Source organism: Parambassis ranga, chromosome 20 (genome assembly GCF_900634625.1).
Source record: "Parambassis ranga chromosome 20, fParRan2.1, whole genome shotgun sequence".
NCBI classification, from domain to species: domain Eukaryota; kingdom Metazoa; phylum Chordata; class Actinopteri; family Ambassidae; genus Parambassis; species Parambassis ranga.
The window spans coordinates 7,328,842-7,351,350 of NC_041040.1; the positions used below are offsets into that span (position 1 = coordinate 7,328,842).

At 41.4% G+C, this 22,509-nt stretch overlaps 6 protein-coding genes across 8 annotated transcripts; all 6 read left to right on the top strand.

The window, feature by feature from the left end:
- Positions 1-48: 48 nt before the first annotated feature.
- On the top strand, positions 49-3,202 carry fen1 (flap structure-specific endonuclease 1). 2 transcript variants are annotated; one of them, XM_028432759.1, is made up of 12 exons: positions 49-127; positions 573-667; positions 819-921; positions 1,032-1,134; positions 1,253-1,316; positions 1,419-1,528; positions 1,713-1,849; positions 1,991-2,057; positions 2,234-2,365; positions 2,477-2,628; positions 2,862-2,976; positions 3,070-3,202. In XM_028432759.1, the coding sequence occupies exons 2-12, from the start codon at positions 586-588 to the stop codon at positions 3,145-3,147; spliced, it is 1,143 nt and encodes a 380-aa protein (XP_028288560.1). In that variant the 5' UTR covers positions 49-127; positions 573-585; the 3' UTR covers positions 3,148-3,202. The 2 variants fall into 2 exon arrangements, with proteins under 2 accessions (XP_028288560.1, XP_028288561.1); XM_028432760.1 differs by lacking the exon at positions 49-127 and adding an exon at positions 190-222.
- A 537-nt stretch (positions 3,203-3,739) lies between these two features.
- LOC114453091 (myelin-associated glycoprotein-like) lies at positions 3,740-5,828 on the top strand. Its single transcript, XM_028432755.1, has 8 exons — positions 3,740-3,812; positions 3,999-4,065; positions 4,155-4,538; positions 4,619-4,924; positions 5,014-5,283; positions 5,352-5,436; positions 5,513-5,549; positions 5,623-5,828. Exons 2-8 carry the CDS (start codon positions 4,011-4,013, stop codon positions 5,683-5,685), a joined length of 1,200 nt encoding a protein of 399 aa, XP_028288556.1. The 5' UTR covers positions 3,740-3,812; positions 3,999-4,010; the 3' UTR covers positions 5,686-5,828.
- A 593-nt stretch (positions 5,829-6,421) lies between these two features.
- Positions 6,422-8,899, top strand: LOC114453088 (myelin-associated glycoprotein-like). The gene is made up of 8 exons (XM_028432753.1): positions 6,422-6,552; positions 6,775-6,843; positions 6,942-7,319; positions 7,439-7,744; positions 7,821-8,087; positions 8,227-8,305; positions 8,457-8,484; positions 8,584-8,899. The coding sequence occupies exons 1-8, from the start codon at positions 6,540-6,542 to the stop codon at positions 8,794-8,796; spliced, it is 1,353 nt and encodes a 450-aa protein (XP_028288554.1). The 5' UTR covers positions 6,422-6,539; the 3' UTR covers positions 8,797-8,899.
- A 1,531-nt stretch (positions 8,900-10,430) lies between these two features.
- On the top strand, positions 10,431-13,144 carry LOC114453081 (sialic acid-binding Ig-like lectin 6). Of its 2 annotated transcripts, none has more exons than XM_028432737.1 (7): positions 10,431-10,591; positions 10,716-11,102; positions 11,333-11,638; positions 11,715-11,990; positions 12,076-12,166; positions 12,267-12,306; positions 12,391-13,144. In XM_028432737.1, exons 1-7 carry the CDS (start codon positions 10,516-10,518, stop codon positions 12,673-12,675), a joined length of 1,461 nt encoding a protein of 486 aa, XP_028288538.1. In that variant the 5' UTR covers positions 10,431-10,515; the 3' UTR covers positions 12,676-13,144. The 2 variants fall into 2 exon arrangements, with proteins under 2 accessions (XP_028288538.1, XP_028288539.1); XM_028432738.1 differs by having other exon boundaries at positions 10,739-11,102.
- Positions 13,145-14,058: 914 nt separating this feature from the next.
- LOC114453569 (sialic acid-binding Ig-like lectin 13) lies at positions 14,059-16,073 on the top strand. The gene is made up of 7 exons (XM_028433521.1): positions 14,059-14,122; positions 14,204-14,542; positions 14,795-15,100; positions 15,177-15,422; positions 15,512-15,608; positions 15,703-15,745; positions 15,831-16,073. Exons 1-7 carry the CDS (start codon positions 14,059-14,061, stop codon positions 16,071-16,073), a joined length of 1,338 nt encoding a protein of 445 aa, XP_028289322.1.
- Positions 16,074-19,229: 3,156 nt separating this feature from the next.
- LOC114453570 (B-cell receptor CD22-like) lies at positions 19,230-22,426 on the top strand. Its single transcript, XM_028433522.1, has 8 exons — positions 19,230-19,275; positions 19,745-19,888; positions 20,004-20,390; positions 20,717-21,022; positions 21,099-21,374; positions 21,464-21,560; positions 21,655-21,694; positions 21,783-22,426. The coding sequence occupies exons 1-8, from the start codon at positions 19,230-19,232 to the stop codon at positions 22,023-22,025; spliced, it is 1,539 nt and encodes a 512-aa protein (XP_028289323.1). The 3' UTR covers positions 22,026-22,426.
- The last annotated feature ends 83 nt before the right edge of the window (positions 22,427-22,509 follow it).

Here is a 22,509-nt window from a genome sequence, read left to right on the forward strand (position 1 = left end):
TATTTGAACAGTCACTGCTCGGCAGATTGATAGATAATGTCTGCGATTTGATTTCCCGCGAAATAGACGTAATTCCTCGCGCGCTAGACGCCGGAGTAAGTGCAGAACGTACACGGGCAGCTTATCGGTGAGTTCGTTGTAAGAAATAAAACTGGCTAACGTCATTTAACTCGAAATATCAGAGCCGAATGTACGCTACCAGCGCTCACACTGAGACCAAATGTAAGGTGTTATAGTTTGGCGAGAAAACCGTCAACGTTTATTGTCTGCATCAGAGCTAGCTTAACGTCAGGACACATTCATGCAACACTAGTTAGTTAAAATAAAAATAAATAGATACGATAAAACGTTTTTTCGATGAATAGTGCGCACACAAACCAAACAGGAAAGTACTTTCCCCAGGAGGCGTTTATCTAGCAGCACACATGTAAACAAGACGCACTCATCCTGCACTGTTTCCACACAGCGTGTGCCTCAAACCTTATTCTGCATCAGTTATTGTGGGAAGTGCTGTCAAGGTGAATATTACAAAAGACTAAACTGACATAATTGCTTTGTTGTTTTTTTTCCAGATTTTGTACCATAATGGGAATACACGGACTTGCCAAGCTAATTGCTGACCAGGCCCCCGGTGCCATTAAAGAGCAAGACATCAAGAACTACTTCGGTAACTTTACATACAAAACAGTAGTTTAGCCTGCATAAGAAATAAGAGTGAGATCAGTGGGGAATTTCTGTTGTTGCTACAAACAGAGATGGGAAACACATTGTATGATCTCACGGTAACTTAAACTCTTTTGTACTATGATTTTTTGCAGGTAGGAAAATTGCGATTGATGCCTCCATGTGCATCTACCAGTTCCTGATTGCTGTGCGACAGGATGGTAATGTTCTGCAGAATGAAGATGGAGAGACAACCAGGTACAGTTGCAACAATAATGCAGCTGTAGTTCTTGTTTACCTTGATGATCTGTAGCTGTGTATATGCTTAAAACAAAAATTGTGGGATGTCCCTTTTTTTTTTTAAACAGCCATTTGATGGGAATGTTCTACCGCACAATCCGCATGCTGGAACATGGTATCAAACCAGTGTACGTGTTTGACGGCAAGCCCCCACAGCTGAAGTCATCAGAGGTAACTGTGAAGTGATTTTCACACAGATTCTCTTTGTTTATTTTCACTGTAGTAATGTTGTGGTTTGAACTTGTCCGGCAAATAGAACTCTTGTTATGTTCTTGCTTTTATCTTACAGCTTGAAAAAAGAGGGGAGAGGAGAGCAGAAGCTGAGAAGCTGCTTGCTCAAGCCCAGGAAATGGGTAAAGATCAGCAATCTGAACTTAGACCTATGATGATAGCCAAAGCTGTATTTTAAAACTGTGGTATATCAGACTTTTAAATCCCTTTTGGTCTCAATCCAGGTGAACAAGAGAATATTGACAAATTCACCAAGCGTTTGGTTAAAGTCACTAAGCAACATAATGATGAGTGCAAGAAGCTGCTGACCCTGATGGGAGTGCCTTATATTGAGGTGAGATCAAGATTTCTCTCTTGCATTTTTACATGTAACCTGAATGTTGTTTAGCTATTCTTCACAGACGCTGAGATGTCCCCTCTTTTGCAGCACAGAATTGATACATTTAAATAATTATATTTCTGTCAGTTACGTAAAGGATAATACTGTGAAATGTAAGTGGATGTTTTTTGTATTGTAGGCTCCATGTGAGGCTGAGGCTACCTGTGCTGCTCTGGTTAAAGCAGGGAAGGTCTTTGCCACAGCTACAGAGGATATGGATGGACTGACCTTTGGGACAAATGTCCTGCTCAGGCATCTGACTGCCAGTGAAGCAAAGTATGCACAGGAGCTGTACTATCTCCCTCAGTTGTATTGTCACCATGAAGCAATAGTAATCGTAGTTAAATCCATCCTGTGTTACTGTTTAATAATTTACACAAGGAGACATGAAATACAATGAATTTATTTGTGTTTCAGGAAGCTTCCAATTCAAGAGTTCCTCTTTAATCGCGTCCTGCAGGACATCGGCCTGACCAATGAACAGGTAGCACAGTGTTAACATTTTTTGTGGAGGTGTGGCCTTAGTCAAATAGCTACTGTGTGCCTGTTCTCACCTCATGTGTAAACACAGTATTTGTGTTGTGATCAGCTCTGCATGTGCTTTGGAAGTGTACAAGGCTACAATTTTTCTTGCATTAACTCTGTGATTTTCTTCCTTAGTTCATAGACTTGTGTATTCTCCTGGGCTGTGACTACTGTGGCACCATCAAGGGAATTGGCCCCAAAAGAGCCATTGACCTGATCAAACAGCACGGCTCCATCGAGGAGATCCTAGAAAACATTGACCCTAATGTAAGTTGATTTTGAAATGTGTAACACTGTCATACGGTAGCTAACCTTTTTTTTTGTAACAAGGTTCTCGTTATGATGCTGTGAGTGTGTATCTTGCTTGCCTTCATGCAGAAGCACCCTGCACCTGAGGACTGGCTGTATAAAGAAGCCAGGAGTTTGTTTTTGTCGCCAGAGGTAGTGGATTGTTCCTCAGTGGATCTGAAGTGGAACGAGCCTGATGAGGATGGGCTGATCCAGTTCATGTGTAATGAGAAGCAGTTCAGGTGAAGTGAAAGTGCTGCATGTTGTTCTGGTTTATAATATGTGACCACTGAGCTGCGCTGGTGGTCATAACAAAACCACAAGGGTTTGTGGTTTTGGCATCAGAATGCTTAATGTGTACTTCTGTCTGTTTATTTAAGCTCTTTGCATAACAGTCAATAGAAAACTGTTGTTATTCCTGCATGTGATATTGTTGACATTGTTCATATAAATTAATGCATTTTTTTGTGTCTAGTGAGGACAGAATCCGAAACGGTTGTAAGAAGATAATGAAGAGCAGGCAGGGCAGCACACAGGGACGCCTGGACTCTTTCTTCTCCGTCACTGGATCTCTGTCCTCCAAACGGAAGGTAAGAAGTTGTTTCCAAAATCACTATTTGACCATAGAGTCGGGGTTCAGTGGCTTATTTGAATTGCACTGAATTGTTCTGTTTATTTCTTAGGAACCTGACGTGAAAGGATCAGCAAAGAAAAAGCAGAAAACCGGAGGCACGGCGGGAAAATTTAAGAAGGGCAAATAGACTGAACACAGCACTCGTTAGTTTCGTTTTAGAAGTTACTGTTATAAATAACTCTCTAAAAAAAGACTCCAGCTGGGCACAGAAAGCTGCAACACAACAGGAAGGATTATGATTTATCCCACCTTTCTCCAAGATTTATAGGTCTGAGGAACAACTGTATGATGTACACGACCAAACATGAAGCTGTGTGTGTTTTAAAGAGTGTTTAAGGATTGTATTTGAAATAAACATTGTTTTGTAGACAAACTCATCTGTGGCCTTTTTATTTACTTCAAGTTATAAATAAGTAATATCATGTGGAACACACAGTCAGGATTCATAAATAAAGGAACAATGCTGCAAGTTTTTGACATTTATTCACTTTCTGCTTTAAGTCAAGGGTTTTGACTAAAGTGTAACATTAATTATTCAGGAATTATGGCCGTTATTTTCATACATACAAACATTTTGGCATTCATATTTATTGTGGGAATGATCAGAGATCAGTTTGTTTATGTGCTCTTCACAAGTGATTTCTCAAATGTTTTTGTATGAAAATGACAAAACAGGGAAGTTTTTTTTTAGTTGCACACATTTCCTGCCGTCAGCTGAAATCCCTGTATTACATTATGTCTGCTTGACTTTTACCAGAACCTCTCATTTCTCTTTCACTTCTGGCTCGTTAGGTAGGTTAAACACTTATTACTGCTTCTTATATTGATAGAAAAGGTTTGATTTACAGTGTGTACGGAAAGAAAGGCTCTCAAGTAGGTTATACGTGGTATGAGCATAAGATCAAGACATATTGCTTATAACACAATTCCATACACATAACCAAGAGGACTAACTGTGTGGTTTGCCTGTAAATGCAGGGAAGGAGAGTCATGGCAGCCCTGTCGCTGACAGTCGGCGTGTTTCTGAATGTCTTCTTTCTGTCAGGTGAGAACTTTTTACTTTTGAAGGGGATTAAAGGGGAAGTCGGGCAGAAGAGGACACAGGCCAAACACTCGATCATTTCATTTTAACAGGGGCTTTGGCTGATTGTCCGAGAGGGTCAGAACTCTTCATAACTACACCGGTGAAGATGGAAGCTCTGAGTGGATCCTGTTTACACATCCCGTGTAACTTTTCTATTGGACCTAAACACTCGTTAGATAGTGGAAGAGAAACCTTTGGTGTGTGGGTTAAAAATTATCGCACCGAAGACCTCTTTCCATTTGATGTGGTCTTCAACAGCAGTAGAACAGTTAACAAATATCCAATGAACATTACTGGAAATCTGAGTCAGAAAAACTGCTCCACTCTGTTTTCTACTTTAACCACAAGTCATACAGACACATACTTCTTCAGAGCTGAGAACGGGCCATTCAAAGCAACAGCTATCTGTGATCCTGTTTACATATCAGTTAGAGGTAAGATCATTTAGTTTAAATAGGTAACCTCCAAAGTAGAGCATCTAAAGGTCTAATGTCTGTCCTCTGTGAACTGACAGATTCTCCTTGGAGTCCCAGCATTCATATCTCAGCTGGTGATCTGAAGGAGAAGCAGTCTGTCTCTATAACCTGCTCAGCTCTCACTCCCTGTCCACACTCCCCTCCTCAACTCACCTGGAATCTCCACCCAGACTCTCACAGTGAAACAGAGGAGAACACAGATGGAACCTTTACAACTAAACTGCAGCAGACCATCACTCTGTCACACACACATGATGGATACAACATCAGCTGCTCTGCCACATATCCTGTGAATGGAGGACGAAACAAGACAGCAGAGACACAGCAGACTCTCAGTGTTAGGAGTAAGACATTTTTATTGTGAACATAGTATGTTGTGGTTTTACAGAAGGGTTAAACTTTAACTTTACAAAGAAAATCTTCTTTCTTTCAGGAACCTGGGAGCCGTCACTGCTGATCAGTCCCACTGGTCAAGTGTCAGTTGGCAGCCAGGTGAATCTGACCTGCTCCTGCAGAGTAAACCCTCCTGTTAGCAGCTTTCTCTGGTTCAGGATCAGCGATGGCAGACTTGAGATAATCAAAGCGAATGCACAGGTTTACAGCTTTAAGGTGACCAGCAGGGATCGAGACGTGCTGTTCTATTGTGGATGCAGGCAGGATGCAGACTTCCAGCTGTCAGCAGCACGTCAGCTGATACTTGAAGGTGAGAACGTGAATGACAGTTTGTGACGAGTCCATCAGGCTGATGGTGACCATGCTGTCATGTTACAGGTCATCGGGGTGGGGCTGGTGTCCAAGTTATAGTGAAGACTCTTGGAATCATAATCCTTGTCTGCACAGTCATCGTCTTTGAGTGGTAAGACAAATATTTCCTTAATTATATATATAGAGCAAAAAAAAAAAACACTCATTCTGTTTTATGTGTCTTTCAGCTGGTTTAGATCAACACGCTCCAAGCAGGCGGGGCTGGTAAGCTGCCACATGAGGAACGGCTCATCAATCATAACTGTTGATGTGACTGGCTGTTATTCTGTCTTTACAGGCAGCACCCTGTGACACCAGCACAGCTGTAGCATGGACGGCAACAAATGCACAAACGACTTGATGTGTTGCAATTCAGCCAGGTTACGAGTGAGGCCATGTGAGATTAGATCAAACATGTTTCTGTACTTCTGCTTTTTTTATGGTAGATCTTTGCTACTGCTAAAGTCCACTTGAAACAGAAATAAAAATCTTTTGTTTACTTCATGTGGTCTGAGTTCTGGGACCTTTTTTGTTTTTCTTTTTTTCATATTCAGTGTTGTGGCCACATTGTGGATTCACACACTGTGGTTTCACTCTGACCATCAATATAAAGCAGAAGGAAGCAGTTCTGGCTCCATATTCAACACCGACAGCAGCGTGATAGATGGCAGAAACAGTACCTCTCACAGTCACAGTTTGTCAGATTATAAAGAGCATGGAAGTTCTACCTTCTGTTAACCAAACCAAGTGTTTTATTCTGTGCATAAAGAACCCGATCAGAGAATGAAAGCAGCGGCACAAAGCCTCGACCCGACAACAATGTGGTTTCATGGATAAAACATGCAGTAAAACAGTCTCCACGTGGTCACACTTACAGCATTTTAAATAGCAGTCTGAATAAAGATCTTTCTTTCTTTTCTACATGTTGTCTCTTGTTTTGAAAAGGTCATCCACGTTACATATTATATAATGTGCATACAGATATATATATATAAAATGCTACACTGCTGTATTTGCGGACCTATCTGAAACTTCTTACTTCCTCTGACAAAATGCAGCAGGAAGGTCAAACTTCCTGTATTCTGCAGCGTTTTAGTCATCAGTGTCATGTAGTGTCTTTGCAAAGTGTTAATGCACTTTCTTAAACAGCATATTCAGTCATTTTACATCAGTCGGTAGCTCTGCAGGACGGCAAGATACGACCTACGACTCCTCATGGGCCTGTGTGGTAAGGAGAACACGTGCTTCATCAGCTACAGCTTTAAATGTGCTATTCTTCATGTTTGTGCTTCACAACATGAATTTAGTGTTGTTATATTTGATAAACAATGATAAAAGAGAGCAGGTTCTGCTGGGTTGCATTTCTAGTGGGATTTAGAAACAGGGAAGTTGCTTCATAATATATACTTAGTAAATGCTCCATAACTAAAGCAGGTCATTTATCGTGCAGCTTCAGGAAGCAGGTTTGGGCCTGTGAACATGGTGAGGGTCGTGTTACTGATGGTGCTCTTTGTTCCAGGTGAGTTTGTTCTTTGAATTATTTATCTTGACAAATGATGCTGACTTTTTTTGTATTTGCTCAGAAAACAGGTCATAATGTGGATTATGACTTTACAGGTACTTTGGCCGACTGTCAGTCAGACCTCTTCATCACTGCACCAAATACGATGGAAGCACTGAGTGGATCCTGTTTGCAAATCTCCTGTAATTTTAGCGCCAAAGAAGAAAATGAATTCAACAGCACAAGAAAAACCTTTGGAGTGTGGATTAAAACTGATTCTAGAATTAATTTGAACAAAAACAACGTGATCTACAACAGCAGTGTAACAGTTAACAAATATCCCATGAACATTACTGGAAATCTGAGTCAGAAAAACTGCTCCACTCTGTTTTCTAATTTAACCACAAGTCATACAGACACATACTTCTTTAGAGCTGAGAACGGGCCATACAGAGCAACAGCTGCCTGTGATTCTGTGTACATAACAATCAAAGGTAAAGAGTGTGCTTTTTCTATTACACTGCAAGAAGCTCATATGTCTTTATTAATATTTTCTGTTCTGTCACAGCATGAGATTGAAATTGTAAAAAGTGTTTTTCCTGTGAACTGACAGATTCTCCTTGGAGTCCCAGCATTCATATCTCAGCTGGTGATCTGAAGGAGAAGCAGTCTGTCTCTATAACCTGCTCAGCTCTCACTCCCTGTCCACACTCCCCTCCTCAACTCACCTGGAATCTCCACCCAGACTCTGACAGTGAAACAGAGGAGAACACAAATGGAACCTTTACAACTAAACTGCAGCAGACCATCACTCTGTCACACACACATGATGGATACAACATCAGCTGCTCTGCCACATATCCTGTGAATGGAGGACGAAACAAGACAGCAGAGACACAGCAGACTCTCAGTGTTTCATGTAAGTGATCCTGTCAGCACATCATGGTTCAGCTGTTTGTGATGAAGAAAGTTCATGTCTGTCACATCTTCCTCAGATGCTCCTAAAGACACCTCAGCATCCATCAGTCCATCAGGTTTGCTGTCAGCAGGTATCTGGGTGAACCTGACCTGCTCCAGCAGAGCCAAGCCTCCCATCAGCAGCTTCACCTGGTTCAAGAACACCAAAGATGGACCCAAGAAAGTCCATGAAGGACACATGTACAGCCTGGAAATGACCAACATGGCAGACATAGAGCTTCATTACTGTGTGGCTACAAATGCTCTTGGTAATCAGTCATCAGTGGGACATTCACCTGTTACAGGTAAGCCCATAATGCATCCAGTAAAGGGACGGTGGCTGTGGTATAATTACACTGAGGAGTTACTGATCTAAAGACATCTCATACAACCATTTCATAATGTAAACATGTTTCTGTTGATGTCACTGACTTGTATGAACAGAGCATCTTTCACCATGGGGGGGCGCTGTTGGAGGGATTTTTGGCTTCATCATATTCATCAGTGTGGTTTTAGCCCTTTGGTAAGTTCACAGAGAACAGAAACATTTGTGTATTTAGATCCAGATGAGTTGTTTGGGCGGAAATCAGACATTGAAGAGAAATTTTTCATATCTATTAAGTGCTTTAATGATATTTTGTTGTTAAAGTTTTGTAAACCTTTGTTTCTTGCAGGTGGTTGAGGTCAACACATCAGGCACAGGTAATAAACACTTTGACCTGTTAGCATCAAGACTTTCTGTATTGGAGCTGATGGACAGGCAGACTGACTGAAGGAGCATTTGGTCCCCCTTTTTCACAGAGTCCGGTTCTTCAAGAAGCAGCCGCACCAGCAGAAAATGAAGACATCCATTATGGAGACATTGACTTCTCCATGGCCAGAGCTGGACCGCCCTCAGACTCTGTGCAGGACGGCACAGAGCAGCAGCAGCAGCAGGTCGCTGTGTATTCAGAGCTCAACATGTGTCAGACCGGTCACTCCGAGTGTGTCTACGCTCCAGTGAAGAAGAAATAAAGAAATCAAACCCTTGTTTATTAAAATTATTCTGTAATTAATACACCTAGCCATGTTTATTTTTCTCATGTTGCACTCTTGTTTTTTTATGTGAACTGATCATTGTTAAAATGAAGATGAATGCAGGTGAAGATATTTATTTATTTATTTGAAAAAGATGTTTCTATTTTTATTTTTAGATTTATTATATTTGAATCTTTAATTGAGTTTTTAAAATGTCTCTGCAGGCAGTGGTCAAAAAAATCCAAAACAAAACAAAATGGAAACAAGGGGGGGGGGGGGGAACTACAAAATAAAACAGGAAGTAGAAAGAAATGTGAAACAACCAGGACCTAATCAGGTGACCTGATGGCATTAAAACATGTAGAGATTCTCAGCACCTGAACAGTTCTTTAATCGCTGTGAGCTCACGCAGTCACAATACAGATATAAAGGGACAGTTGGAGTGTTTTTTAGAATAGAATAGAATATTTGATTAATCCTTTTAAGAAATTCGGGACAAACAAGATTTTGACTGGTTAATTTCATGCAGTGGCTCAGTGGTATAGCAGGGTTGTCCAATAACCGGAAGGTCGGCGGTTCAACCCCAGCTCCTCCATAGTCATTGTTGTGTGTCCTTGGGCAAGGCACTTTACCCACATTGCCTCCAGTGCACTCACTGGTGTATGGTGTATGAATGCGTATGAATGTGGTGGTGGTCGGAGAGGCCGTAGGTGCACCTTGGCAGCCACGTCTCTGTCAGTCTCCCCCCTGGGGAGCTGTGGCTACCACTGGTAGCTTACCACTGCCACTGTGTGAATGTGGTGTGAAAGATATTATTATTATGCACAATATTGAATTTAGACCCTTTGAACAAACCCTTTCCAACAACACTCACAGTGTGGTAGGTAAACGAAGACAACATATCTGAGATATTGAATTGTGTGAGTCATCACTCACTGATTTTCCATGTGTTGGTCATCACTGAGGCGTGTGTAGCTAACATGTGAGTGAGTGGCACATCCTAACTAACTAGATGCTCAGATGAAATCAGTTCTCAGGATGAAACACATCGACTCGTCCACATGTCCTTTTTCAGACAGTGGGATTTTTTTCTATCTTTAGTGATGCAGAAACCACCCCAGATGTGCTGATATGTAAATGAGTCTGCAGCTCGGTGCTGTTACTATGAAGGGCTGAGGGACAGTTTAAATGAGGAAGTTGACAGATAAACACAAGGCAGCACACACACAGAAATAAACATGTTTTTTATTAGTAACTTGGGCCCAGATTTATATTTAACAGAGAGCATGATGTTACTGTTAAGCTGTGTTGTTGCTGAGTTGTTGAACAAATTATTGTGACCTTTCTGCTCATGTTGTGAAATTCACTGTAATAACTCTTCTCATGTAAAAAAAAAAAACCTCACAAATCTCTGTACTACTCTGTGTTTAATGTTAAAAAGACGAATCACACAAGCCTGAAAGAATGATTTTTTTTAAACAAATGGCATGCCGATCAGGTCAAGAGGACTTCAAGGAGGGGTGACAACGTTGTGGTTTTTACAGTCTTGAGACAGACATCTGAATAAGGAAGTGTCGCACTGATAAAGTCACATGTTGTGCGATTTCTTTTTTCCTTTGGTGTTTCTCCGCTGCGACAGTAAGGACAGATTTTGAGGTTACTACTGAAAAGAAGAAAAGAAAGTGTGACACTCCTTTGGTTTTTGTTCATTTTTTTATGGCTTTCCTGACGGTGGAGACCGTAAATATGATGATTACAAACAGCAACTTGTTGATGGTCCTCTTTATTTCAGGTGAGCTCTTTCATTTAAATAATTTTCTGTATGGAGAGTGAACATTTTTATTGAAAAATTGTTCAATGTAGGAAAAGAAACCCAATAACCCAACCACTGTTTTTGCCTTTATCTGATTTTACAGCCGCTTTGTGTGATTGTCCTCAGAAAGCAGCTCTCCATATCTCTGCTCCAAATACGATGGAGGCTCTAAAAGGATCTTGTTTGAAAATCCCATGTACCTTCACACCTAAAGACGAAAGCATCTTTAACAGCAGGAAACAAATCTTTGGAATATGGATGATAAAAAATGTTAACTTTGGAACAAATCCAGAAAATGTGGTTTATAACAGCAGTGGAAAGACTCTGTATCCGATGGAGATTATTGGAGACCTGAGCCAGAAAAACTGCACCACTCTGTTCAGTAATTTGAATACAAGCCACACAGACAAATACTTCTTTAGAGTTGAGAATGAGAACACGACTTTGAAGGCATCAGCATCTTGTGACCCTCTTCAAATAACAATTAAAGGTAAGAGTTTTTAATTGCTGTTGTTACGTGGGGGAAGTTATTTGGAGGTTTGCCTTGAAGATCCAAACATACGACCCTTATTATCTATATTATCTCATGACCAAAAACTGGAATGTACGCACTGACTGTTAAAAAGGGAAGTTATATCATTTGCTCTCTTAATATCGCTTCTAAATTTAATTACATTTAACGTCTGCTGCATTTGTTGTGTGTCCTCTGTGAACTGACAGATTCTCCTTGGAGTCCCAGCATTCATATCTCAGCTGGTGATCTGAAGGAGAAGCAGTCTGTCTCTATAACCTGCTCAGCTCTCACTCCCTGTCCACACTCCCCTCCTCAACTCACCTGGAATCTCCACCCAAACTCTCACAGTGAAACAGAGGAGAACACAGATGGAACCTTTACAACTAAACTGCAGCAGAACATCACTCTGTCACACACACATGATGGATACAACATCAGCTGCTCTGCCACATATCCTGTGAATGGAGGACGAAACAAGACAGCAGAGACACAGCAGACTCTCAGTGTTTCATGTAAGTGATCCTGTCAGCACATCATGGTTCAGCTGTTTGAGATGAAGAAAGTTCATGTCTGTCACATCTTCCTCAGATGCTCCTAGAAACACCTCAGCATCCATCAGTCCATCAGGTTTGCTGTCAGCAGGTATCTGGGTGAACCTGACCTGCTCCAGCAGAGCCAAGCCTCCCATCAGCAGCTTCACCTGGTTCAAGAACACCACAGATGGACCCAAGAATGTGTCTGAAAGAGACTTTTACAGCTTCAATGTCACAGACTCCTCTGCTGGAGGAGATTATTACTGTGTGGCTTCAAATGAACTTGGTAATGAAACATCAAAAGTGGTCCGTCTGACTGTTGAGGTTAAAGGTCAGTATGTTTTCTTAAATGATTAACTTGATGTGAAGAACCTCATCAGTGTTCCTATTAGTCACTGGTTCTGTTTGTCCATCAGATAAGGGGCCGGTTGGCTTCTTACGATGGGGCCCAGTTCTTGGAGGAGTCATTGGGATCATGGTACTCATCTGCTTCATCGTGTATGTTCGGTATGTATCACGCGTCGAAGCAGCAAACACAACAATGGCTGTGTATCAATGGGATAGTCTGCCTCTGAAGAACAATGTGACTTCCTCTTATGTCTTCCAGGAGGTTAAAGTCAAGACAGAAAACCGAAGAACAGAATCAGGTGATGTATATTTCTATTCTCTCTAATTGTTTTGAAATGTCAACCCAGCTAATGTCTAACGTCTCCCATGGGTTTCATTTTTAGACTGACACAAGCGAAGAGCTGGTCTATGCAGAGGCTTCAAGAAGAGCAGAAGAAGAAGAAGAAGAAGAAGAGGAAGAGGAGGAGGAAGAAGAAGAAAACATCCATTATGGAGAGATCGACTTCTCCAAACACAGACCAGGCCAGTGCTCTGGCCCGATGTCTGACAGCAGACAGGAGCTGCATACAGTGTACGCACAGATCAATGTCAACCAGCCAGCAAACAGGCTGATACATACTACTGAAGCCAAAGAGGAACTCTACGCTCAAGTGAAGAAGAAAAAATAAGAACGGTTTCATTTGTGTAACAAATTTCATTACATGCATGACTGCACATGCAGAAAGAAGCCGTTTCTGCATGTGTAGGCTGGTGTTCCCGCTGCAGCCTGACAGACTTTAGACTTTCAGACTTTTTTTAAGTAAAAACTCTTTAAAAAAACATGTTAGAGTTACAAACGTGTCAAACAGAGGTCATGTAAATGTGTAAGTGCAAGTTGTTAACATGTGTTATACTGCCTGTTTTGATAAAGGAGGAACATTGAGACTGTCACTTGTGTTCGGGCAGCGTGAGAGCAGGCGTCCAATGTTCACCCGCTCGTGACCTCAGGTCATCTCAGGTCATCTCAGGTCATCTCAGCCTAACTTTCAAAAAGCATCCATTTCATATTTTTAATGGTTATTTTGATTCTGTTTCTGCTTGTTTATTTTTTAAATGTATGTAGAAGAATGAATTTATTTCTGTATAAATAAATGTATTAGAGAGCAATGCTGACTAAAACCTCCTGATGTTACTGTAACAGTGTGTAGTGTGCCATTAACAGGAAGTATTCAGAACACGTTGATTCTGACTCATTCTGGCATGATGCATTCTGTTTATGATTTTATGTTACACGTGTTCATTAGGGATAGCATACCTAACCACAGTCTTTTTGTCAATAGTAATGATGCGGCCCCAGGGCTTGCCCAAGACATTTGCGAAATATGCGGTCGCTTAGGGACCCCAAGAGCACCAAAAAGGGCCCCATAAAGGCTTGGGCCGGCCCTGTGAGGCCTCATTTGTCTGCAGATCATCAGTTGGAACAACACCTACGCCAGAGTAATCTGCTGTGTCTTCTCTTTCCAATGTGCTCTATGTTTTTCTGCCTCACCCAGCGCCTGTCCAGCTTATCTGTGATCCCCAGATTTAGATTTGTTACATCCTTTCTGGCTCGCTCTCACTTCTCTGCCTTCCACTCCATCTTGCATGTCTTTATTTAAATGCTTTTCATCCTTCCAATAAGTTCTGAGCTCTGCTTTTAGGCCCAAAGTTTCAATAAGCGCAGCAACAACTCCTGACAGATAAGAAAAGGGCCTTAGCAATAAACACTCATGGTACATTTCTGTTGGTGTTTTTTGTTCTGGCACAGTCTGTGCCACATTCATTTATGACAGAAATTCTGGGTACTAATATGTCCGCAGAGCCCTTCTTCCTGTTCGAATTTCCATTTCCATTTTGCATTGGCACATCTCCAGGCCACACACATTTGATTTTATTATTACACAGTAAACTGCTGCACAGGGTGGGTTCCTGGATGTGTGACTGGAGCATCAGTAGATTTGAAACAGAATCTGTCATTCACTAAAACTTGTTTTCTTTCTCTTCTTTGCGCTTTAATGTATCAGATGACCGTCATGGCAGCCCTGTGTGTGGAGGTGCTGACAGTCAGCATGTATCTGAGTGTCTTCTTTCTTCCAGGTGAGCTGTTTGTTGTCACTTTTATTCGGAAACAGTGCTGAATTTAATGTATTTCTGTTTGATATTGATATGATTTTACAGGTACTACCGATGCCTGCTCTGCAGCCCTCTACATTACTACACCACGGACGATGGAAGCGCTGAGTGGATCTTGTCTGAAAATTCCTTGTACCTTTAATGCACCAAAAGGAGGCTACGACAGCACAAAAAATACTGTGGGAGTGTGGATGAAACCTGACCGTAAAAGTGTAATCTACCAGAGCGATAAAGAAGTGGAAGCTGGAAACCTGAGACAGAAAAACTGCACCACTCTGTTTTCTGATTTAATCGCGAGTTACACAGACAAATACTTCTTCAGAATTCAAGGTCAGCCTTTCAGAGCAACAGCTGACTGTCATCCACTTCAAATAAGAGTTACAGGTATGAATGTTAAAGTTAACAACAAATGTAGACAGTGTACCATGTAAAAACATAACAGGAATTCTATTCAGCACTATTCATTTAGCCATGTGCCCTTGTTGTGTAAAAAAGTGCATGTAAAAACAGCCGAGAAGCTTGTTGTAGGTGGAAGGAGTCTAACTTTACATTTTAGTTTTTGTAGTTTTTGTATTTAATTTTGTAAGATCATGGCAAATAAATCAGTGCAATTGTGTTTCCTCTGTGAACTGACAGATTCTCCTTGGAGTCCCAGCATTCATATCTCAGCTGGTGATCTGAAGGAGAAGCAGTCTGTCTCTATAACCTGCTCAGCTCTCACTCCCTGTCCACACTCCCCTCCTCAACTCACCTGGAATCTCCACCCAGACTCTCACAGTGAAACAGAGGAGAACACAGATGGAACCTTTACAACTAAACTGCAGCAGAACATCACTCTGTCACACACACATGATGGATACAACATCAGCTGCTCTGCCACATATCCTGTGACTGGAGGACGAAACAAGACAGCAGAGACACAGCAGACTCTCAGTGTTTCATGTAAGTGATCCTGTCAGCACATCATGGTTCAGCTGTTTGTGATGAAGAAAGTTCATGTCTGTCACATCTTCCTCAGATGCTCCTAAAGACACCTCAGCAGGTGTCTGGGTGAACCTGACCTGCTCCAGCAGAGCCAAGCCTCCCATCAGCAGCTTCACCTGGTTCAAGAACACCACAGATGGACCCAAGAATGTGTCTGAAGGAGACTTTTACAGCTTCAATGTCACAGACTCCTCTGCTGGAGGAGATTATTACTGTGTGGCTTCAAATGACCTTGGTGATGAAACATCAGAAGTGGTCCGTCTGACTGTTGAGGTTAAAGGTCAGTATGTTTTCTGAAATGATTAACTTTAATTTGATGTGATGAAGATCATCTGTGGCTTCATTGTTTTGCCTGTGTGTTTACATTAGAGCCTGGTTTTGTCGGTCCATCAGTCTCAGATTTTAAACCATTTCTTGCAATAATCATTGCGATCATCCTGCTCATCTGCGTCATCGTGTGTGTTTGGTATGTGTCACATATCAAAACCGAATCTGCCTCCCACACATACGTAACTAATATGCCTCACATCCCATTATCAATGGTTTCTTATGTCTTACAGGAGGTTGAAGATAATGCATCATATTCAGCAAACGAAGCAGGTGGTATATCAATATTAAAAATCTAAGCTTTTCTTTTAGTCTTTTCATTGTTATGTGGAGCAGTCTACTCATTGTTCACTTTTTACAGAGTCAAACGGTCAGCCAGAGCACTGTTGACAAGGCAGTAAGAAGAGCAGAAAGAGAAGATGGAGCCATTCATTATGGAGAGATCGACTTCTCCAAGCAGAGACCTGGTCCGTCCTCAGTGCAGGACAGCAGACAGCAGCTGGATACAGTGTATGCACAGGTCAAAGTCAACCAGCCAGCAAACAGACCGTCACACCCTGATGATGGTGCAGAACAACTCTATGCACAAGTGAAGAAAAGATAAGAACTGTTGTTGTTGTTGTTGTGTTAGATGAATGATACAGGAGCAACGCTGATAAAGGTTCTATCTATTCAAGTCACAACAAACATGTGGGCTGCAGAGGAAGCTGTCTTTTTTAACTTTAAACCTTCACTTCCTGTAGACTTTGTCGACAGTATCTACATGTCCACCACTGTGCTGAGCTTATATAATGTGGGTTATATAAATAAAGAACTGAATAAGGTACTAAATGCATGGGGCAAAACAGTGAAACACAAACAAAAGCAACAATGCAAATGATGTATTGATAAGACCTGATATGTGCTCACAGTCAATGTAAATATGCCATGAGATGTTGCAGTAAAGCAGACAGAAGGTGGAATTATCAGCACACCAGACTCACCACAGGCTGCAGTGTGTGTGTGTGTTTTGTTTTGTGTGTGTTTTTGTACATGTTCTTTGCATTACTGCCCACCATGTATAATACTGTTAATCAACTATGTGGGTTTTACTGTGAAAGAGCCACTGCAGTTCATTTTGCACTCCTGTTGCATGTTTTATTTATTTCTGCTGCTATGCTAGCCGCCTCCTGTGTTTTCTGGTTAAATTAGCACACATTCATAGGGAAAATAGAGTTATTTCTCTTAAAACCAAGGGTTTAAGAGAAAATAAGAGCATCAGAACTCAGGATTATGACACCATGTTGGCAGCACCATAGTCCATCTGCTTAATTCAAGTGCAGAGGAGCAGAATGAGTAAAAATACATTTAGTCTCAGTACAAGTGTCACAAAAAGGGAACTCTCCAGAGTCCAGAGGAGTGTTTTATATACCAAGCTGTAAACATGTTTATATCTGCTGTACATTTCAACACTGGAGTCTAAGGGGATTGACTTATTTTTGGAGCCAGCCCCTGCAGGCTGCAGAAGAAACTGCAGTATATGACTTGGGCTTCATGTCTCAGCCACAGACCACTTGCAAAAAAAAGACATCACTACGGTGCAGTGAGGCTGCCTGCTTCACATATGGACATTATTTGGTGGGTCCTTTGGGTTCATTGTGTGCATGGCTGGACTCTTTATATAGCAGTGTCCATAAAACTAAACTCTAACGGCTAAAATGCTTGAAATTATTAACTGCAGGTTGCAGGACATGATTATATAAACAGAAGGCTCTCACACCCACACCACCCCATTTAACAGCTGATGGTGTGAACTTTGTGGTCTCGCTTCCGTCAGCTGGTACAGCCCCTCACACGAGTCAGACCTGAAAAAAGCACAAATGTTGTGTGTTGTTCAACCTTGAATCAGTCTTTGCTGTTTGGGTGACTCCTTCAGAGCGGAGCCAGCTTTAGATCAGCAGCTATCAGCTCAGAGCTGAACTCAAGCTGCTCTCCTCCTTTTTCAGTTCTTCTTTTTTTTTGCTGATTAACATTCATTCTAATGTGACCTCGATAACAACAAATGTAGGTGTGGACACTTTAAGTGTTTTCTAATAACTCTGAGGTCTGAAAACTGGTTGTTACTAAAACTGTGAGAGGAAGGAGCTCTGACTCCTCACTAACTCCTCTCTGTGTGTCGCTTCATTTCCACAGACAGACGACGTCAACAGAGTGATTGAGATTCAAGCATCATGAGCCACAAGCAGAGGAGGACGATGCTCAGATCAATGGAACCATTGATTATTTCATATTCTTTCTTTTATTGTAAATACTGATGTGCCGAACAAATGCTTGTTTTATTTTTCTTTATGGTGGAAATTTAAAAAAAATGTCTAAGGTTTGGTAATTTAGAAGCAAACTGTAGTTTCATCGTTTGCTTGTTATTAATTCTTCACAGCTAAAACTGTTTTATTATTTACATGTTTAATGATAAAGGGCCTGAGACAAGATCACAGTCAGTCATGTGACAAAGATGTTCATATGACAAGCACAGCTTACTACTACTGTAGTCACTTCTTCACTTACAGGGTCTGAGGAGGAAGTAAAGGTGTCTTATATTTCTGCTGTTTAAATCCTGTCATTTTTTTTCGTCTGTTTTTGCATCACAGCAGGAAGAAAGTGATAATTAGGCTATTTGTTTGTCAAACTGGATTTTAAACTGTCATACTTGTTTTAGCAGATCTATTTGATAAGAAAATATTTATATATCTTTGTTCTACAGGTTACGACTGCAAAATAAATGCTGACTATGTTAAATTATTTAGATTGTATTCAGAAAGTATTTTCAAAGTGCTTCTATTCTATTTAATACCTGGTTTACATGGTGTTTTGGTTCAAATATGAAGGTGTTATGAGTATAAAGTATTATCTCTGAGTTTACAGTCTGAGATGATCTTCATGGCAGAAAAAAACTGAAAATGCTGTAGTACATATGCCAGGCCTGTGAGTGGCGCTGCAAGACTACCACAAACAGGAAAGAAGACATGGTGCATGCATACAAACCTTGAGCGATGTAAACAGAATAACATGGATCTAAAAACTTAGTTATTGTCCACTTGCTGCTCGCTGTTAGGAGCAGAAGATTTAACACAATAACACGTCCTGTGTCAGCTGTTCTTCATTTGTCTTTGTTTGTATGCAAATACAATTACTGTGTTGATGCCTAATTATTTCCATGCCTGCACCTGTGCAGTCTACCTGCATGTCCACTACTCTCATATGATCGCGTTAAAGATGATGTCAACATACCAACGAAGCCCAAACACCAGGACGATGACAGATAAGGAAAGTTTTGAACTCTTGGCAGATTCTAGCCAGCCCTGTCACCTACCGATGATGTCATCACCTGGAGACTTCAAGAACTGCCACACACACACACACACACGCACCAGCAGGGGGAGCCAAACAGCCTGTAAGGCTCCTGTTTGGTTGTGTTGCAGAGTTGCACAGGTGATGAGAGTGTTACTGAAGAGCCAGCAAGTACAACCAAAGAAGAAGAGTGACAAAACATCTGATATGGAGAGATTGATCTCCTCTGAATCAGGACAGCAGCTGCATACAGTGTATGGACAGGTCAAAGTCAACCACCCATCAAACAGCTGCACACAGCCTGCTGATGCAGAACAACTCTGTGCTCAGATGAAGAAATGAGGTTTTATTTGCACTTGTTTTGAATCTGTTAGTACAAGTCCTGTAAAATGTTATTTTCAATTAAAATCAGAGGAGTGAGAGAAGGGCGGAGATGGGGAGACGGTCAGAGAGGCAGGTGGAGAAAAGACCAGTGAGTGGTGTGCTTTAATCAATGATGGAGAGAACAGAGTCACCCTGACGTCAGTCACATTGAAACCAGCCTGTTTCTATTGTTTACAGTCATGGAGCACAGCTTTGCTGATGATTTACAGTCAAACACAGATCAGCCCATTCACACGTTCGACGTAGAAACTCACACCTGCACATCGTGCAGCTTTCATGCATTCACACTAAAAGATGGAGCGTGAACTTTTTTGTCATACACAGCATACACACCTCTCTGAATTGGTGGGGGGGTTGAAGGCCACTGTGATGCCAGGTTCTTCCTTTACCACTGTGTGAATAAGTGTTTACTGACCACCAATTTGAAACCTCAGTGTTGCATCAGCATTTGACAGAAAAATAACCCAAAAATGTATTTCCTTATTAACAACCTCAAAGGAGGAAGGATGAAGATCTTGCTGTCACTTTAAAAGAAGAAGTCGGTTTTCTTTTGCAACACATCAGCCAAACAGAGTCCTTCTATTCTTTCTGCTTCACTAATCACTGGACTTTCTCCTTGTGTCTCAGCCTGTGAGAGGACCGTCATGGCAGCCCTGTGTGTGAACCTGCTGACAGTCAACATGTTTCTGAGCGTCTTCTTTCTTCCAGGTGAGCTGTTTGTTCACTTTGAAACATTTGATTGTTCAAAGGACGCACACATGCTGCTGAACTGCAGTTTGTGTATCATCAACACATGTTGTTCATCATCAGTCTGGTTTTACAGGTGATTTGGCTGATTGTGGTTTGAGATCTGTCGTCTCCATTTTTACACCGGAGAAGATGGAAGCACTGAGTGGATCCTGTTTGCACATCCCATGTACCTTTACAGCTAAACCAGGAGACAAAGAGTTTGACAGCACAAGACCAACATTTGGAGTGTGGTATAAATCTGTACTCACTTTTGCTAATGGTCAAGAAAATGCTGTCTACAACAGCCGTGAAAAAGTTAACAAATATCCAATGAACATTACTGGAAATCTGAGTCAGAAAAACTGCTCCACTCTGTTTTCTAATTTAACCACAAGTCATACAGACACATACTTCTTCAGAGTTAATAACTGGCCATACATAGCAACAGCTTCCTGTGATCGTCTTGAAATAACAGTTAAAGGTAAGACAGTTTGTTTTTATGAGTCTATAATATTATTGTTGAGGATAAAAAGTGAAATGAGTGGTTTGGGTCTCCATGAATGTAACCTTCACTGTGAAATGAAATATCTGCTGTAGGATTATCAACAGTATCAGTCAGAGTGCAGAGCTGAAGAAAGCAGTGAGTTAACACAGAGTTAGTACAGATGGACCCTGCTGACATACTTACAGTATACATGAGGCTGTCTGTATTTTCTGCCTCCAGCTGTCTGCAGTCCTTGTTGTTAATATAAACTTTATACATTTGATATAACTTCATATTTCTCTGTGTCCTCTGTGAACTGACAGATTCTCCTTGGAGTCCCAGCATTCATATCTCAGCTGGTGATCTGAAGGAGAAGCAGTCTGTCTCTATAACCTGCTCAGCTCTCACTCCCTGTCCACACTCCCCTCCTCAACTCACCTGGAATCTCCACCCAGATTCTCACAGTGAAACAGAGGAGAACACAGATGGAACCTTTACAACTAAACTGCAGCAGACCATCACTCTGTCACACACACATGATGGATACAACATCAGCTGCTCTGTCACATATCCTGTGAATGGAGGACGAAACAAGACAGCAGAGACACAGCAGACTCTCAGTGTTTCATGTAAGTGATCCTGTCAGCACATCATGGTTCAGCTGTTTGAGATGAAGAAAGTTCATGTCTGTCACATCTTCCTCAGATGCTCCTAGAAACACCTCAGCATCCATCAGTCCATCAGGTTTGCTGTCAGCAGGTATCTGGGTGAACCTGACCTGCTCCAGCAGAGCCAAGCCTCCCATCAGCAGCTTCACCTGGTTCAAGAACACCACAGATGGACCCAAGAATGTGTCTGAAGGAGACTTTTACAGCTTCAATGTCACAGACTCCTCTGCTGGAGGAGATTATTACTGCGTGGCTTCAAATGACCTTGGTGATGAAACATCAGAAGTGGTCCATCTGACTGTTGCGGTTAAAGGTCAGTATGTTTTCTGAAATGATTAACTTAAATTTGATGCGATGAAGATCATCTGTGGCTTCATTGTTTTGCCTGTGTGTTTACATTAGAGCCTGGTTTTGTCGGTCCATCAGTCTCAGATTTTAAACCATTTCTTGCAATAATCATTGCGATCATCCTGCTCATCTGCGTCATCGTGTGTGTTTGGTATGTGTCACATATCAAAACCGAATCCGCCTCCCACACATACGTAACTAATATGCCTCACATCCCATTATCAATGGTTTCTTATGTCTTACAGGAGGTTGAAGATAATGCATCATATTCAGCAAACGAAGCAGGTGGTATATCAATATTAAAAATCTAAGCTTTTCTTTTAGTCTTTTCATTGTTATGTGGAGCAGTCTACTCATTGTTCACTTTTTACAGAGTCAAACGGTCAGCCAGAGCACTGTTGACAAGGCAGTAAGAAGAGCAGAAAGAGAAGATGGAGCCATTCATTATGGAGAGATCGACTTCTCCAAGCAGAGACCTGGTCCGTCCTCAGTGCAGGACAGCAGACAGCAGCTGGATACAGTGTATGCACAGGTCAAAGTCAACCAGCCAGCAAACAGACCGTCACACCCTGATGATGGTGCAGAACAACTCTATGCACAAGTGAAGAAAAGATAAGAACTGTTGTTGTTGTTGTTGTGTTAGATGAATGATACAGGAGCAACGCTGATAAAGGTTCTATCTATTCAAGTCACAACAAACATGTGGGCTGCAGAGGAAGCTGTCTTTTTTAACTTTAAACCTTCACTTCCTGTAGACTTTGTCGACAGTATCTACATGTCCACCACTGTGCTGAGCTTATATAATGTGGGTTATATAAATAAAGAACTGAATAAGGTACTAAATGCATGGGGCAAAACAGTGAAACACAAACAAAAGCAACAATGCAAATGATGTATTGATAAGACCTGATATGTGCTCACAGTCAATGTAAATATGCCATGAGATGTTGCAGTAAAGCAGACAGAAGGTGGAATTATCAGCACACCAGACTCACCACAGGCTGCAGTGTGTGTGTGTGTTTTGTTTTGTGTGTGTTTTTGTACATGTTCTTTGCATTACTGCCCACCATGTATAATACTGTTAATCAACTATGTGGGTT

Bases quoted from the DNA above. Each gene is read 5' to 3' on its own strand.
- LOC114453081 (XM_028432737.1), top strand. From the start codon at position 10,516: ATGGCTTTCCTGACGGTGGAGACCGTAAATATGATGATTACAAACAGC. The intron at 10,592-10,715 runs GTGAGCTCTTTC...CTGATTTTACAG, and splicing joins GATGGTCCTCTTTATTTCAG to CCGCTTTGTGTGATTGTCCT. The intron at 11,639-11,714 runs GTAAGTGATCCT...CATCTTCCTCAG, and splicing joins GCAGACTCTCAGTGTTTCAT to ATGCTCCTAGAAACACCTCA.
- LOC114453091 (XM_028432755.1), top strand. From the start codon at position 4,011: ATGGCAGCCCTGTCGCTGACAGTCGGCGTGTTTCTGAATGTCTTCTTT. The intron at 4,066-4,154 runs GTGAGAACTTTT...TCATTTTAACAG, and splicing joins GAATGTCTTCTTTCTGTCAG to GGGCTTTGGCTGATTGTCCG. The intron at 4,539-4,618 runs GTAAGATCATTT...GTGAACTGACAG, and splicing joins TGTTTACATATCAGTTAGAG to ATTCTCCTTGGAGTCCCAGC.
- LOC114453088 (XM_028432753.1), top strand. The intron at 6,844-6,941 runs GTGAGTTTGTTC...ATGACTTTACAG, and splicing joins GATGGTGCTCTTTGTTCCAG to GTACTTTGGCCGACTGTCAG. The intron at 7,320-7,438 runs GTAAAGAGTGTG...GTGAACTGACAG, and splicing joins TGTGTACATAACAATCAAAG to ATTCTCCTTGGAGTCCCAGC.
- fen1 (XM_028432759.1), top strand. From the start codon at position 586: ATGGGAATACACGGACTTGCCAAGCTAATTGCTGACCAGGCCCCCGGT. The intron at 1,317-1,418 runs GTAAAGATCAGC...GTCTCAATCCAG, and splicing joins TGCTCAAGCCCAGGAAATGG to GTGAACAAGAGAATATTGAC. The intron at 2,629-2,861 runs GTGAAGTGAAAG...TTTTGTGTCTAG, and splicing joins TGTAATGAGAAGCAGTTCAG to TGAGGACAGAATCCGAAACG.
- LOC114453569 (XM_028433521.1), top strand. From the start codon at position 14,059: ATGGCAGCCCTGTGTGTGGAGGTGCTGACAGTCAGCATGTATCTGAGT. The intron at 15,101-15,176 runs GTAAGTGATCCT...CATCTTCCTCAG, and splicing joins GCAGACTCTCAGTGTTTCAT to ATGCTCCTAAAGACACCTCA. The intron at 15,609-15,702 runs GTATGTGTCACA...TATGTCTTACAG, and splicing joins TGCGTCATCGTGTGTGTTTG to GAGGTTGAAGATAATGCATC.
- LOC114453570 (XM_028433522.1), top strand. From the start codon at position 19,230: ATGGGGAGACGGTCAGAGAGGCAGGTGGAGAAAAGACCAGTGAGTG. The intron at 21,561-21,654 runs GTATGTGTCACA...TATGTCTTACAG, and splicing joins TGCGTCATCGTGTGTGTTTG to GAGGTTGAAGATAATGCATC. The intron at 21,695-21,782 runs GTGGTATATCAA...CACTTTTTACAG, and splicing joins ATATTCAGCAAACGAAGCAG to AGTCAAACGGTCAGCCAGAG.